The 15988-nt window shown below is 41.6% G+C and overlaps 1 protein-coding gene across 3 annotated transcripts; it reads left to right on the forward strand.

Moving 5' to 3' along the window:
- Window positions 1-4569: 4569 nt before the first annotated feature.
- Window positions 4570-15511, forward strand: c7h15orf39 (chromosome 7 C15orf39 homolog). Of its 3 annotated transcripts, XM_026175851.2 has the most exons (4): window positions 4570-4768; window positions 7832-11108; window positions 11706-11740; window positions 13323-13461. In XM_026175851.2, exons 2-4 carry the CDS (start codon window positions 7874-7876, stop codon window positions 13326-13328), a joined length of 3276 nt encoding a protein of 1091 aa, XP_026031636.1. In that variant the 5' UTR covers window positions 4570-4768; window positions 7832-7873; the 3' UTR covers window positions 13329-13461. The 3 variants fall into 3 exon arrangements, with proteins under 3 accessions (XP_026031636.1, XP_026031632.1, XP_026031635.1); XM_026175847.2 differs by lacking the exon at window positions 11706-11740 and having other exon boundaries at window positions 13323-15511; XM_026175850.2 differs by lacking the exon at window positions 11706-11740 and having other exon boundaries at window positions 4623-4763; window positions 13323-15511.
- The last annotated feature ends 477 nt before the right edge of the window (window positions 15512-15988 follow it).

Genomic DNA, 15988 nt, shown 5'->3' on the forward strand with positions numbered 1-15988 from the left:
AACAAAAAGTCATTAAATCCATGTTCTGGCCATGTCATACATTATAGCAGGGGTGTCAAATTCAAATACACAGTGGGCCAAAATTCAAAACTGGAACAAAGTCACGGGCTAACATTAATATTTATTTTAAAAAAAAAATCTTCCTCCAGATATAAAAATGAATCTTTTCTTATGGACTCAAACAAGTTTTGCTGAAAAACTGAATTTGGAACAAGCATAGCTTAATACTAAACAATATATATATTAGCTGTATAATACCAGTAGGCCAGCTCTAATAGTAATTTGGTATGGCTTCGCGGGCCAAATGTAATTAGGCTGCGGGCCAAATTTGGCCCGCGGGCCAGAGTTTGACACCTATGCATTATAGTGTGAACAACATCCTTCTTATTTAATTCTATAGATGCTGTCCTGGTGCCTCTGGGGATTAATTATCTGACACAAGGCAACAGAAACTCTTTTCCCACCAGGCAGTTTGACAGACTGGTTTTACTGCAGAACCACATAAAATAAAACTGTCATGATACGGAAATCCTTGACTTGGTAACAACGATACATCCTCATTTTGTTTGTGCATTTTTGGAAATTTTCTTTATGTTTGCTTTAAGATGGTTTGAGCTTTTTAGAACAACTTCCCCAAATGCTTTTACAAGATGTCCAAAGGGCAAAAGTGACGAAACCCATGGATCGCATTAGTGTAAGACATGTTTATCTTTGTGAAAGCCCTCTATCTCCTAACAAAGTGAAACATCCAGGTCTGGATTGTGTCCAGAGAAAACAGACGGTACACAACTGTCTTACTTGTAATAAACTGAAAGTGCACCTGGCAGGTGGCAGTTGTCTGGAGTAGTGTTATGTTGGGACAAGTAGGCCTACCCCCCATTTAAGAGATCAGGATACTTTGTATTGCAATCTAAGTCAGCCACGTCATGCTGTACATTATGTTTATCATTTTATGTTTTCTTCCCCCCCCCCCCCCCCCCTATGATAGGGATCTATGGTGTTATTTTGAACTGCTCAAATTTTCCTGGTCACACAGCACTAGGAAGTCTCTTTATTTCCTTGTCATCAAACTGAACTTGTCTCTTTAGCATTAATACCTCCCGTCTCTACTGAAGAGAAACCCTCTCTTCTAATTTGCAGCTGCATGCTGCATGTTTTGTGTGTGTGCATTTTTGTTCTGTTTATTTTAACTTTTCTAGGCTGTGTAGAGGGTAATATTTTATCGTACTTTTTTCCTGCTTCCTCCAAATCCAGTTGGACTGGAGAGAAATTTGGCTTGCAAATAACTGAGGGGATTGTTACTGTTGAGCTGTCGAGGTTGCAGCACATGGAGCGATGTGAATGGCTCCCCAAATGAAAAGCATCCTTCCCTGAGCCATAACCTGTCCTGCTGCTATTGGCTGCTGGCTGATTCTGTTAATGAGGCTAGAGAAATATTACATCAGCCATTCTGACAAGGGGAGTGTCATCCTGGCCTTGATATCACTGTGGGGGAGCATGCAGCTTGCAGGTGTGCTTAATGGGAATGAACAGTATGTTCTAAGAACTGGGTGCATATCATGAAAACTTCAGATAGGTGATATGAAATGGCCAAAGTTGCACTTGCAAAAACAATTTTTTTCCCAGCTGCCAGTTTAACACATGCTTAACTAAAGATAGCTCCCAAATATCACAATCAATTGAACCTATTGTGTTATTTGCAAGAATTCACCGTCTGAAACCGAGGAGTTTCTGTAAGTACACACGATACCGTCAGCAAGAAAGTGACTCTGCAACATACCGGCTCATCACATGACAGTGTGTTGTCATATTTCAGCAGTGATGAACAGTTAAACCCTAGCTGTATCAGTTACTTAAAAGATTAGTCAACTAACTGGTATTAGTACAATTTTAGTTCAAAGCAAGCTCAAACCTTTTAAAATGAATCAGTAATAGCAGCCATATTTATTCAGATAGACATCTACAAACACGAGACAAAAGTAGACAAACTAGCATGCAAGAATAACAAGTCCGCAAATCTTAAAACCAGAAGGATCAGAAACGGGAGCGATTTCAAAACATCAGATAGTGAGATTTTAAAATGTCCTGGGGCTGTAAAAATACATTTGCAGTTCATTGAGTTTAAAAGGTCCAATGTACCTAAGCCATATTTATTTCTTGCTGGGAGTGTATATGTGGGACATGTTTAAGCATAACCTTAAACATTTAACTTTACCACAGTTATATTAACTGTAGACACAATCATAACTTCAGTTACTTTAATCCTGTTACTATAGCTATTAAAATGTGGATTCATTTTTGTAGTTGTCTACTGAAAGCTGAGTGTTGTCTTTGCTGTGATGTATCAGAATTATACAGGTTAACTGTCTCATTAGGAGAAAAAATATCATTTGAACATCATATGACTCCTGCAACAAATTTCCTGTCAACACAGTATAGGGTGAGGCTGTGTGTCAATATGTATGCACTTTCACTAACACATCTGACACGAGTGTCTGATGCAACCCAAGCAGTCTCTAGGCTCAGTGTGTGTTTGTGACCTCTGGGAATGTTTAAGCATGTTTCATCAGAAACTGCATCCTGAGAGATCACCTGCTCTGCTCCCTGTGTCACCACAGCTTGCTTTACCCACTCTGAGATGCTTAAAAGTGGTAAACACCATGCACATTCACTCAGGAGTGTGTTTTATGTGCATAAATAATATTTTGTATTATTTATGCACACTTTCCTACACTTTACACACAGATAAATTTATAGATGTACATCTTATGTCAATCACAGTGTGTGGTGGCTTTAGAATTTACTCTAAAAGCTCTCTTACAGACCACAAACCTGGAAAGGCTGTAATCTGTGTATATAATCTGACTTGGACTAGTTAAGAATTAGTCAGCATTTCCCACACGCTTCTGGATTTGAGTCAACCACGCACGGCTGGTGCATTTATTGCTTTCTTTGTATGCCTTCTTTCATCTGGGATACAACCCTTTTGTAATGAAAATGTGACCCATGTTGGTAAAGCCTTCACTGAAATTCTCTATCTTAAAACATTCATATCTGTATATGTATGCATATTTAAAACAGGGAGGTCTCACACAGGGAAATGCCCACTACAAATGCAAAACTGCAGATTCCATTGCGAGTTAATTTGTGCGGAGCTATCCGTTATAAAGGGGCAGCCGTTTGGGCCTCTTTAAATAAAAACATGATCAAATCAATCAGTATCTTTTCATCCTGTGCAATCATTTACAGACTTGGCTCCCAGCAGTTGTTCTAAAAGTGTCTAAGTTATTTCTGACCTACTTATAAACATGCTTGTCATGTCTAGCTTTACATGTCTATCACATGTCTCAAAGCTATGTACTGTATATGTTTAATATTCCCTTTTTTGTTGCCTTGTATGTTGGATGATGTGTGAGTTACCTTGATGGCTTGTGTTGGTTACCCCAGAGCTGTAATGCCATAGTAACAGGAAATGGGAAGATCTGAGGAATTATCCATGGGGGTGAATCATTCCTCACATCAGGTATAAAGATGCTCCTTGATGAGCATCTTTGTACCTGTGAAACCCCCCTTGGACTTGTGGAAGCAACCAACTTGTCTAGACTAAACTGTGGCACCCCCATGGGACACATAAATTAGACTTTGGCTCACAGGTGAGGGGGGACATGATGCAAGTGCAACAAGACATGTACTCATCCAGATGTCAAGTCAGTGGAGAGTGTAAGAATTTAGGTGTGCAATATATAATAGAAATTTATTATATTATAAAACATTTGATTAGATTGAAAGGTGAAATGCCAGTCATGAGTAATGACAAGAAATTTAAAAAAAAAAGTCTGCCCGGGGTAATGGCTGACCTGAATTTAACTTTGGTCAATTATAGTAAACCATTAACTTTATTAGGATGAGATCGACACATGCAATCCTCTGCCATAAACGCTTCTTTTAGGTGCAGCTATTTACATATATTGGATTCTCTTTGTGTCAAGTCATATATTTATTTTAATTTCTGAGAATACATGCATCCTGCCATAATAAGTCTAATCGGAGAACAGTTTATTTTGACATCAGTGGGATGTCTTTAAACCAGTTTTATTGTTGCAGATATATTTAAATGTGTATGTTCCCAACCTTAGGCGTCTTCTGTGCCACTACACGGTTGAGTATGCAGTGACTAGTTCACGTAACCGTAGAGGTGCTGTGGGATAATGACTTGCATACAAGTCAACACAAAGATAAAGAACGGGGAATTATAAACACGTGATTTCCTTTATTGCTCCGAGACTGGCTTGTCCGATTCTGACACTCAGGCATGGGAACCGGGCAAAGGCGCGAAGGTGAGAAAGAGTCAACCTGACAAACGTGTGTTATCTGACAGGGAGTGAAAAGGGGCAAAAAACCCCGACTCTTAAATTAATTTCGGCGGTAGCAGCAGACAGTTGGCAGCCGGACAAAAAGTCACTGAAAGCGAGAAAACATGACATGTGAAGAAAACAAGCCGTGGATAGAGGGAGGGTGTGACTCCGCCTATTGATCAAAGACCATCCTCCTTCCTTTTGTCTTTTCTTCAGTTTGTTAACTTCTCTAAAAGCCTCGTGGACTTCGGGCCAGCAGCGCAGCAGTTTTTTTAGTAGGCTGTGCTGTCGCTTCATTTGGTGGGATTGACGCATCTGGACTGATCCACTCCACGGGCGGCGGAGAGATTTGCCCACTCTTTTCTTAGAAGTTTCATGGAGTCTTTGTGGAAATCATTGATTACACGGGTGAGGTAAGGAGAGTTGTTCGCAGTTTAAAGTAACTGACGACTGATTGTGATGCAGAAGTGCGTAAAGTCAGAAAAGCGGGACCGGTGAACCTTTTAGTAAAGCTGTCAGAGTGCGTCAAAGAAGGTGGAACTATTTCATACAGTCGAGATCGATTTATGCATCCTCTGATTTTGTGTGTGTGTGCGTGCGTGCGTGCGTGCGTGTGTGTGTGTTTGGAACTTAGTTTGGTTTTAGTTTTGCCGTGGTTTACGAGGCTTTCGCGGCTGTATGGAAATGACTCGCTCTGTGAGCGAAAGTCAAGCTCTTACGCCCGTCTTATTTTCATATTATTTGCGTCCTATTAAATTTGGCAGGCTGCTCTTCTCGGCAGGTCTCGTACTTTCACATTTTGGCTGAGAAGCAAATATATGTGCATCGTAAGCTACAGCTCACGAGGATGTCAAGAGAAGCTGAGAAGAAACTTTTTTTTTCTCCTCGTTCAAGTTCCGTTTTTTAATGTTTGGACGTGAGCCGCTTTCATTGGTTAAGTCTAAGACATATTGGAGGAAATTGATTTTTTTTTATGTCACACCAACTTGCGGAGATCTTTCAACATATCCTAACCCGAGAGACTAATTGGTGATCAGATAAATGATTAATGATTGCTAGACTGGACTGAAGTAAGCTTTTACCTTTTCACTCTTCTCTCGCGTGGTTTTAAGCCACGGGCGTTTTGTTTTCGAAAGTTACGCTCTCCATCACCCTTGCCCTACAGATCATGGGAGTGGGAGGACACACAAAGGCGCATGCACACAGGCAGACACAAATTTTAGAGTGCGGTTTTTAGTCCGTTGAAAACAGCTCTGCGCAGTTTCCTCCATGCACATAAACCGCGTTTCTCCTCGCCATATACAGATAAGCCGTCACACCACTTGTGTGAAAGGTGTCAACAGGATGAGAAGATAAGATCTCAGTGCTGTGCTGTCATTAGACTGGAGAGGGTCACTGTGTGGGATTAAAGAAAAAAAAAAGTCGTTTACTTCTCTAAACCTCACCAAGAGTTTCAGTTATTCTCAGAACGTCTTATCATTTTTTTTGCATTTACAGATTGTGCTGGCAGATGTTGTATTTGCTAAACCTCTACACTTTAACTGTTGAGCCAAATTTCCACGCGTAGTCGGCAAGCGAGTGCAAATAAACCTTGGTATAATTTATAATTTATCTCCTCTATGACCTCATCGGTGCCTGCAAATGCTTGCATGGCAGATCACGTGACGACGTTATCTTCTTTTCATCTGCTCCAAGAAGCCAGACTGCGTTGCGATCCACACGTTGCTATGTATCTGTTATCTGTTATGTCTGTATCTTAAAAATGGGATGGGATGCATCTAGCATTTTACTCAAGTGAAGGTTTTGTATTCCACATTTAAACAAACCCCCCCACCCAAAGAAACAAAACAAAAAACAAACTCTCAATCATTTACTTCCAAACTGGAGGCGGGCTTTCTGTTCTGCTTTCCAATTTTTACACTTGCAGAACCTTCCTTGGTGAAAATGTGCTGTACTTCTTACGCTCAGCTTTACACTTACTAAAAGAGAGTGAAGTGAAAATATCAAGAATGTGCAAAAATACTTTTTTCTTAGGAAAAAAAAAGGTATGTGTGTGTGTGTGTGTGGGGGGGGGGATTCTGATACTGCACTATGGTCACTGTGGCTAGTGTTTATCACTTTGTGGATTACACATCTGTCTTTGCAGATCATTTTTCACTGTTCATTTACCTGCTGAGCCCCAAAGTCTTGTTTGGATGTTACTCTTAACTTTCATTTAAAAACGCTGATAGGAGGAACTGTTAGCTGACTAGTTTCAGTGTCAGGCGTTACCAAAAAGAGTTTTTAGTCATTAAAAGCTAATCAGCAAATTCCCATAAATGGGAGTCAGATGCAAAACAGCACTGAAGAAGTATAACAAAGAAGTACCTACGGTATGACCAGAGGGCTGTGGTAATAAAATGCAGAACAGCAACAACTCCACTTGTTTTGTCTGAGAATGTAAACACGAGATGAGAAGTGCATGCCAGATCAGGCGATAAGTCCTACTTCGACAAAAGCGAGCCTAGCCTTTTTGATACAATCACAGTGACACATTGACATTTGAAGTAAGCCATGGTAAAACCATAACACATTATATGTGACTCACAGAAATGACAACAGTTGTGCTACAGTGTAGTTCTCATTTTTACAGATGGCCTTGAAGTTGAGACTGCTCTCGGTCACACCTGGATATTATGTTACCACAAGTAACAGTTGGAGTGGAGGTGGTACAGGGAGAGCCAGTCGGTTTGGCGCATCATGTGTCAACTATCTCTTTGGCAGTTTGTGGAAAACCTTTCTCAAACCTGAGATTTCTCCTTGTACAAGAATTAAATTGTAACTCATTGTAGGAACCATTTATTAGCCGTGTGCGCTTTTTTTACTTTACAAGGTCAAAAGGAATGACTTACAAATAATTTGGTCCAGTTATTATTTGTCTTAAAACTGTGATTTTATGTGGTTATGCAATTATGTGTAATGTGAAGGAGTGGCATGGAAACTATGTTTAGGGCTGCAGTAGGAAGACGTGATGAAATAGCGATGAATGTACACCAAAGATTATTAAGTATCTACATGTTGTGCTCGCATATGAATTACTGAAGCCTTTTTACAAAAAACCCTGAAGACTCTTTGTGTTTATTTACACCAGTGACCTGTGTGGTGATGGTCTGAGGCCGTCTGGCCTGGGTGGGGATTTTCTCTTCCACGTGATCCCCACACATTCCTCAGATAGTAACTTATTTTTCACATGCAGGACTCTTATTCCACCATTTATGTGCGTGAGTGTGATATGTGAGATAAACCTCAAATTTTTTTTTTTAAAGTCACTTCAGTTCTTATCTCATGATTCTGCTACTAAGCATTTATTTTTCCGTAACACACTTCACTGCTATATCTGATGTCAACATAGTCGGATTGATTCCAGTGTTAAACAAACTTTTGATAGTTTTTCAGTGAGAAATGCCACAATCTAATTGTTTTTGTTTTTTTGGCAGGTCCGGAGCATTATTGATGAATCATCATAACAAGGCTACTACATGATGAGCAACCAGTCAATGCAAACCCTCACTGATGCAGTGTTACGAGCCAAGATGCCATTATTTGACCGGACGATAGCATCTGCAGGACTGTCAAAACCGCAAAATATGTCTGGTTTCCTGGGCAAGCAGGCGCTGCCGTGCCATGGGGCCTTCTTTGCTTATGACCCGAGAGGAAAAGAGGGAGCGGGATTCACTTCTCCTTGGAGGAACTCAAAGACATCTCTGCTGAACGACCGGAGTACTATGAGTCACCTCTCTGGCATGGACGGAAACCATCTGATTTACAGACACGACAGCAATTCTTCAGAGGAAACTCAGTCTTCTGCTACGCGTCACACCCCGGTAAAACAGGGCTTTATGAGGTACAAGAAAAGTCCTGAGATTAGCAGTCCTACAGTTGCAGCGTCGTTGCCTATTAGAAAACAAAAAACTGGAGGTGAGACTTCATCACCCCCATCTGAAAACTCTGTTTACTTAGCGATTCCCAGGCCGGTTTACGGACATAATCCCTGCTGTAATGAACTGGGTTGCATGTTAGGACAACGCTACAGTGTGGAACATAGCTCTCCAAGGATACCAAACACTGTATATGAGCGTGACTGGATGCAAACTGATGCTCACTACGCTGAAAAACCATCTGTTGAAAGGAAAGGACAAGAAATGGGGCTTCAACAGAGAGTCTTACAGTTTGAACACAGCACAGATACACTGAAGAGGCTGACTGTGGACTCATACAGCCCTGTTAGAGGAAGAACTTTGCCTGCTGTGATTGAACCGCACTACAGCAGTTACCCCTGCACCTCAACTCGTCCACTGTTTGGTTCTTTAAGTGAGCATAGCCAGCCTTTACAGACTTCCCCCAGAGGCTACCCCAGCCTTTACCCCTCCCACCCTACATATGAGCATATGACCTCAGAGGTTTATCAGGAACGTTCTCCCATGTCCAAATATGGCCAACTAGCGCAGCACCAAGTGTTTTACTACCCCCAGGCAAATGTGGAGGTAGAAAACAGAACCCAGTGTAAAGATAGTGGCAGTAAGCAGAGAGAAGATGTTGCTGTTATTCATAAACACACAAGCTCAAACCCTCGGGAGCATTACATAGTGCCTCAGTCGCTTCATGCTGAAATTCCTTTGCCTTTGTCTAGCACTGAAATGTTGCCAAATCATTCTTTTATGCGGGGTTTGAACTATCCATGCTATGCTGTTCCAAGACTTCATTTAAATCCAAGCCAAATCAGAGCCCCCCTAAAAAGGCAACATGCATCACCTACTTTTCATCCTAGCCACAAAAATGTTTCGCCATCCAGCCAACATATGGATCACCCCATGGTGTCCGCCAGCAGTTTACAAAAGGACAAACCCAAGCACCCCGGCCTTCATGTTGACCACCTACCCATTTCCTCACCGTTCCTACCTGTGACTCAAACCAGCCCTGCCAGACGTGTGAGCAAGCCAGGTGTCTCACCATCAGTTATAGAAATGAGAGGATTCTTCCCCCCTCTCAACCGCCTGCATATGGACTCACCCATCCTTCCACCACTTGGCTTGAATGTGGACAGAGCAGTGGACTATTCCTCCTGTGAATCTCAAGTCCCTTGCCCGACTCAGCCAAAAAACGTTCCAGTTTCCCCAGCCGTGTGGCGACCTCAGTCACCGAATCGGAGTTCAAATCGGATCCACACAGACGTGCCTAAGAGTGCAAATGTCCACAAAAGTATCGATTCTCCTGCTGTCGAAACAAGAAGCAAACATAAAAGCTCTGTGTCCAGTCCAGAAACCGCTGTTAATAAACAGTGTCTAAAGAGGAGCATTTCCCATTCATCTTCACCTGTCAAAATAAAAGAGGAGGATAAGGATTTATATGAAGTGGAATGGACCAGGAAGAGACAAAAGTTGAAAACGGAGATTATCCGAGAAGGAAATAAGAATGACTCTCCCCCTATGCCAGTTATTGACACTGTTTTCAGTTTGGCACCTTACCAAGGATATCTGCAGACCTCGGGAGGGATCTCTGGAGCTGGAGCATCAGGGAAAGCCTGTCAGTCCTCTGAGCAGCATGAAGTTAAATCCAAGCCAGACAAAGAAAAAAAACAAGATCAAGCTAAACAGGAGCCTGTTGTGTGTCTAGTTTTTAAAGAAACTCGCACTAATACTTCAAAAGAGAAAAGTGCTGCAGAAGCTGTTGAACCCAAAAATATTAAAGTAGAAAACCTAGATAAATCAGATATCAGCAGCTCTACAGATGACAGCATTTGTCCCAACCACAGCAGCAAAATGGAAGTCAAAAAAGAGCCCACAGAGACTGCTTCACCTGATGATGGACCTATTTTCTTAAAAAAGACAATTGAACCTGAAGAACATGAAACTAAGCCATCTAGAGCAGCTGAAAATAAGACTTCAGATGAGTCCAAACCTGCTGAGATGACTGCACAGACAAACACGACTTCTGAAGGTGACACAAAAGCAACACAACACAAAGAGGAGCTCATCCTTCCCCCCAAACCCACGACTCCACTGCCTGGGAGCAAACTAAATTTCAAAAACATTCCCCCTCAGTGTCTTAAACTTTCCACCTATAAGATTATTATCCCTAACGGCAAGAATTATTTCCCTGTTCCACCACCACAGAAGCCGACTGCACAGCCAGCAGCTGAGTTCATACCAAACCAAGATATCCAAACGCCCGTCCGCAAGCATTTCCTTGAGCTGCACCAGTCATTCTGTAAGCTTGTGTCCAAATCTGTGTCGACTTCTTCAGAGCAGGACCTTAAAAAGTGGTTGTCCCAACTGAAAATAACCGAATCGGTGTCTCACGTGACCAAAGTCCAGAAAGTTTCCTGCCTGCTGGGGGTAAAAGCCAGAGAGGCTTGGCTCAACGAGGAGATGAAATCGGCACTTGACACGGTCCTCGACAGGTTAAGAGAGTACTCGATCCAGGAACGCTGTCCTTTTCCGCACGTCATGCGGACGGGAGCAGTGTTTCTCCCCATGCTGGTGGTCAAGGAGCAGCTGTTTCCTATGGTCCACGGCAGCTTCATTGACCAGGTCCTGCAGGAGCACAAAGTCGAGCTGCGACCCACCACGCTCTCTGAAGAGAAGATCCTCATCCAGCTTCATAAACGAGCCTGCTCCTCCAGACTCAGGAGACTGATGTCCCTCAAACACCTGCCCGACGTCTATGCCGACGCGGTCAACCTTCTGTATTATGTCTGCGTCTGCAAACAGCTGGGTGAGTGTACATTCAACACAGACATACCGAGACAAACCACCATGGTTGCTACAGTTACAACACTGTAGCCCTTTAAACCATTAACACCCCACCCCCCTCCCCCCCCCCACAGGTTTTGCAGTGAGTCCTCCATGTGCTAATTTCCCCGCAGCACCGGACACAACTGTGTGAAGAAATGTCTATAAGGCCAATGGCTTTAAAAATATTTTACAAGTAATTTAATACTACATATAAGCTATTATTTATGTGAATTAGCTAAGAAACAAAAAAATCTAAAGTATTCATATAAGATATAATATATCATCTCAGTAATTAGCGCAAACTATGTTCCTACTTGTAAAAAGATTTGTAATTTCTTATTATTAATTATGATGATTCATTTTGCTTGGTTTTATGAAAATCCCTGTTTCCTTAGTATAACTTTGATAGCATTCTAGGAGATCCCTTTCAGTACACGATGTGAACTGAACTTTTAGATATCATTATAAAGCATCATATTTCCTTCAAAGAATATTTTCTGCATTAATTGGCCCTTTTTGTAAGTAACCAATCAAAACAGAAGAACTATTCAATATAAAATCCATTTATTTTTTACAGAATCAACCTCATCTGACGTCCAAAAGAGAGTCCAGGTATTTTTTTTCCTGTTGTCCCTCAATCTCACTACTCTTTTGCTTTTTTCCTGGTTTAGAAAGCGGGAATTTTTTCTTCTAACCTTCAGTAACAAATCACAAGAAGCTGCATGATTACACTGTGGGTGGGTTGAGGGGGAAAGGCGCTAAGCTGGGCTGCTTGGGGACATATGAATTTGTTGCCTACTTACAGCACTGTAGCTGAAACGGCGTAAGGCAGGCTGGTGGATGACATTATGAGGGGAAGGAAGTGAGAGGCCGCTACACACAAGAGGGATTAAGTGTGGCACTTTTTTTTTTTTTTTTTTTAGGTCAGAGATCTTTTCAGAAGATGGTGACTTCATCCTTTGTTGTACCATCTCTAACTAACCCACATCTACACTGCATACAAGTTGCATTAGGCAGTTTCTGAGAATATGAGTGTGTAATGTCCAAAGAACAGGACAATAGTATAACACCAGTCAAATCTCATGAAAAAAAACAACTTCTTCCTTCCTCACCTGCCTGGCTGTGTTCGCCACCCTCTGCATTTCTGATAAGAATGCTTCAATCTTGTCACAAATATAAACTGATCAGACACACCCTTAAAACCAAGTTCCAAATATCGAACAGGTGCTCCCTGAACAGTTCTGACCCATTCCATCTCCGGGTGTCTTACAGTTTCTGGGACCAGGACGTGGGTTATCTAGATTGCAGGGTAGGTGTTGAGACTGGGTTAACATATCTGGGTTAAAAAAAAATCCAAATACTAATACAAACTTAAATCCCTTTCCCAGTCGTTTTAATGCTGTGGCTGATTAGTGTATACTTTCAGACTTCATCGTCATCACATTCAAGTATTCATGAAATGTTGCACATACTAAATAATAACAGTGCTCTCTCATTATAGGTGGGAAAAAAATGTTACATACATTAACTAAGTTAATCAACTTTATTTGAATTAAATATTTTGAGTTTTTATGTAGTTAGTTAAAAATACAAAGATTATAGCATATCAATAGAGTCGTCCTTTTTAAAAAAAAAAAATTATTGTTGCCTTTTATTTTGTCTGTCAACAGCTTCGATTGTATTTGCTTCCTGAACCTACTGAACTTGGCCTAATTGAACTGCTGTTCACTGCTGACATAGGTTCACATGGTTTTGGAGCACTTGACTCTAGTGTCTGAACATTTCTGTTGCCCTCTTCTTGCCTCACTGCTGTTTTATCCGTGACTGATAGCACCCCTCGCAGCAGCTGACTTTTTCCCAGCCTTTGTGTTTATTCCCATAGCCTTCTCTTCTCATAGCCATCTTTGCTGTAAGGGTGTTTCGTGGTGGAGGATCATGATGTGCAAAAGCCGAAATCCTTAGGTTTAGGTGTGAAATAAGCTCTTTAGGAAACCAAGTATTTTATATTTCCTTGTCAGAAATCCTGAAAGTCTGTTTCTGACTTGCTTCTCACTTGTAACTGTTTCCCTGATCACTGCATAAATTCCTTTGCCTCTAATCTTCCCACTTTGTGAGGAAGCAGAATCCTATATTTATCTGCGATATTTCAGCATTTGTTTTGAGCTCTCTTTTTGCCATTTTCCCTGTGTTGCAGGATTAGATATGGACTCCGATCACAGGGAACAAGATGGAAGCTCTGAAGCGTCTAACAGCGGGAGGGTTCCTGTATTTTCTGACACCACTGCCTCCGCAGCCTCGCACTCAGAGTTGCAACCACAGAGATGTTCAGAGGATGAGGAAACACAATTGCATTTGAACAGGAATAAAACTAAAAGAAGAGTAAAGAGCCGTTCGAGGCGTACGTTTCTAGAAAACAGGTTGTCAGATGAGGAAGAGAGAGGGGATATGGACAAGGTTGTAGCTGAAAGCACTGTCAACACAACTGCAAAGAAAAACTGCAGTGCCCATGAGCCCCAGGAGAGTGATAATAAAGGGACTGATTATATGGTTTCAGAGCAGAATCCATATATTTCATGGATGTGTCCTTTAACACTGGACGAGCTATCCCCATTCCCGAGTGACGCAGAAACTGAGGGATCTTCCAGCAGGTGGCACGTTGGTCAGTCCTCACCATCAGTCAAATCTAAGGAAAACTCTAAGAATTGTTCAGGAGTCATTGTTAAACTGAGGAAGATACTTAGTGAAGGTCTAAAGAGAAAAAAAACTCGATACCAAGCAGTGTCAGAGTCGGAGACATCTGCTGATGCTTCCATCTCACAGACTGATGACGGGGAGAGTGTGATCGGTGAGGCTGACGTTCACAGGAGGACACCCAAAACAAAGCACAGGTGGGAGAGAACAGGAAGCTTCTCTCATGCTTTAAGACCCCTTGGCAGCTCTTCTAAAAGAAAACATAGATCACTTTTGAAGATCAAATACTGTCCCTACTTGTCTGCCTGTCACAGCGCCGAACACAGGAGGCGATGGGTCCTGCGTTCAGCTGTGCAGAGGGCTCAGAGGGCCATGAGGTTCTGCTACCCCGAGTTGGTGGGAAAGAGGATCCGCCACCTGTACGAGGAAGTTGACAAATCAGAGGTGTGGTACAGAGGGGAGGTGCTGCGCATCCACGAGGCTCACCCCAACCCCCTTAAGACCATATTTGAGGTCAGGTATGACAGCGAGCCAGAGTGGAAGTACTACCTCGAGCTTCTCATAGACTATAAAAAAGGCTGGCTCAAAATTGAAGACTAGTTTCCAGGCACGTACACACAATGCTATGACACCTCTGTGAGCGCAACGACAGCTGAGCATTTTTTTTTCTTAACTCACTTACGAAAGGTTCCTCGAGAATGAAGGTGAACTGGATTCTTTTTTTTTTCTACTTCTTCTTTTATATAAAATAATGAAGTCACCTAAAATTGCCTGTTATGTAAGCACAAAGTTGTGCTTTCTTTAGTGATGGGCTATGTTCAGTGTTTAGCTCATTATTATTATTATTTTTTTTACATTCTTATCATTTATGCGGTAACTTTATTTTAATAAATTAAATTTTGATGACATGAAAGAAATCACTGCCTCACTGTGCCCCTTTACTTTTATAAACTGCGAGCATCAGTGGAGTATTTTTTTAAGTCATCCTGACCTTTCTTTTGAAACAGTGCAGCAGAGGGAAATTAGTGGCTTGGCGTAGTTTGAATGAGCATTACTTTCAAGCACCTTACTGTACCGTAATGCGGTGCCAGTCACATATAGCATTAATGCAGAAAACTAATCTTGACCCTGATGATGGTGGTTGCCTTATTGTAAGTAAAGACCGGTGATGAATTAAATGGAAAAACTTTGACCCTTATAGTGACGCAAATTTACACTGCAAATCAATGCAAAGTTGCTCTGAGCCGCCACCTTTACCCATTTCTGTTCAGATGGAAATGGTCTCTTTCAAGATGACAGTGCCCCTGTACACAGGGAACAAGGGTTTCACTGAGTGGCTGATGAGAATGATGTAAATAATATATACTATGGTTGACGTAACCAGCTGGACACCTATGGATGCGCTCTTGGATGCTCCCTCAACCACCATCAGCAAAATACAAAATGAGTGAAAGCACTAAAGTCAAAACACTGAATAACTTTGAGAAGCTTGGTCCAGTCCATTCAGTAGAGGAAGCTCCTTTAATTTTTCAACCCTTTGTAGTTTTTGTGTTGAAACTGCTCAGGTTTCAAAAACACAAGCCGAGTGTGCTGTATACAGTCAGTGTGAAACTTATGACTGAACCTCAAATCGTGGTTTCATTTTGTATGATTTTCCTACTTCTGCAGACTGAATTAAAACATTTGTCTCACCATCGTGTTTTGTCACTTCTCAACTCTAAATATTCAAGAGAAGGGGAAAAAAACAATGTTAAGACTTCTTGTAAAGCTATAATGTGTTCCTAAACGAATGAATTGAAACCTGATTAAAGCAGGATGATTATGTTAGTTTGAATCATACTGTTAGAATCCTCAAAGAACAGGCCAAGGAGAACGAGCGGAAGCAATCTTCCACATCAGCTTATTAATCAACCATACACCCAGAGTGATGCTGAAAAGCTAGTTTGTGTATTTATTACTTCTAGGCTGGACTATTATAATTCATTATTATCAGGCTCTCCTAAAAACTCAATGAAAAGCCTTCAGTTCATCCAAAATGCTGCAGTGAGAGCGTGCATATTTCTGCCATATTGGCTTCTCTTCATTGGCTCGCCCGGTAAATCCAGAATTGAATTTAAAATCCTCCTCACATACAAGGTCAAGCAGCATCTTATCTTAAAGAACTCATAG

The sequence above is a fragment of the Astatotilapia calliptera genome, chromosome 7, assembly GCF_964374335.1.
Source record: "Astatotilapia calliptera chromosome 7, fAstCal68.1, whole genome shotgun sequence".
Classification (NCBI taxonomy): Eukaryota; Metazoa; Chordata; class Actinopteri; order Cichliformes; family Cichlidae; genus Astatotilapia; species Astatotilapia calliptera.

Excerpts from the sequence above, each read along its gene's own strand:
- c7h15orf39 (XM_026175847.2), top strand. The coding sequence starts at position 7,874 with ATGATGAGCAACCAGTCAATGCAAACCCTCACTGATGCAGTGTTACGA. Across the intron at positions 11,109-13,322 it reads CTGCGTCTGCAAACAGCTGG|GATTAGATATGGACTCCGAT; the intron begins GTGAGTGTACAT and ends CCTGTGTTGCAG.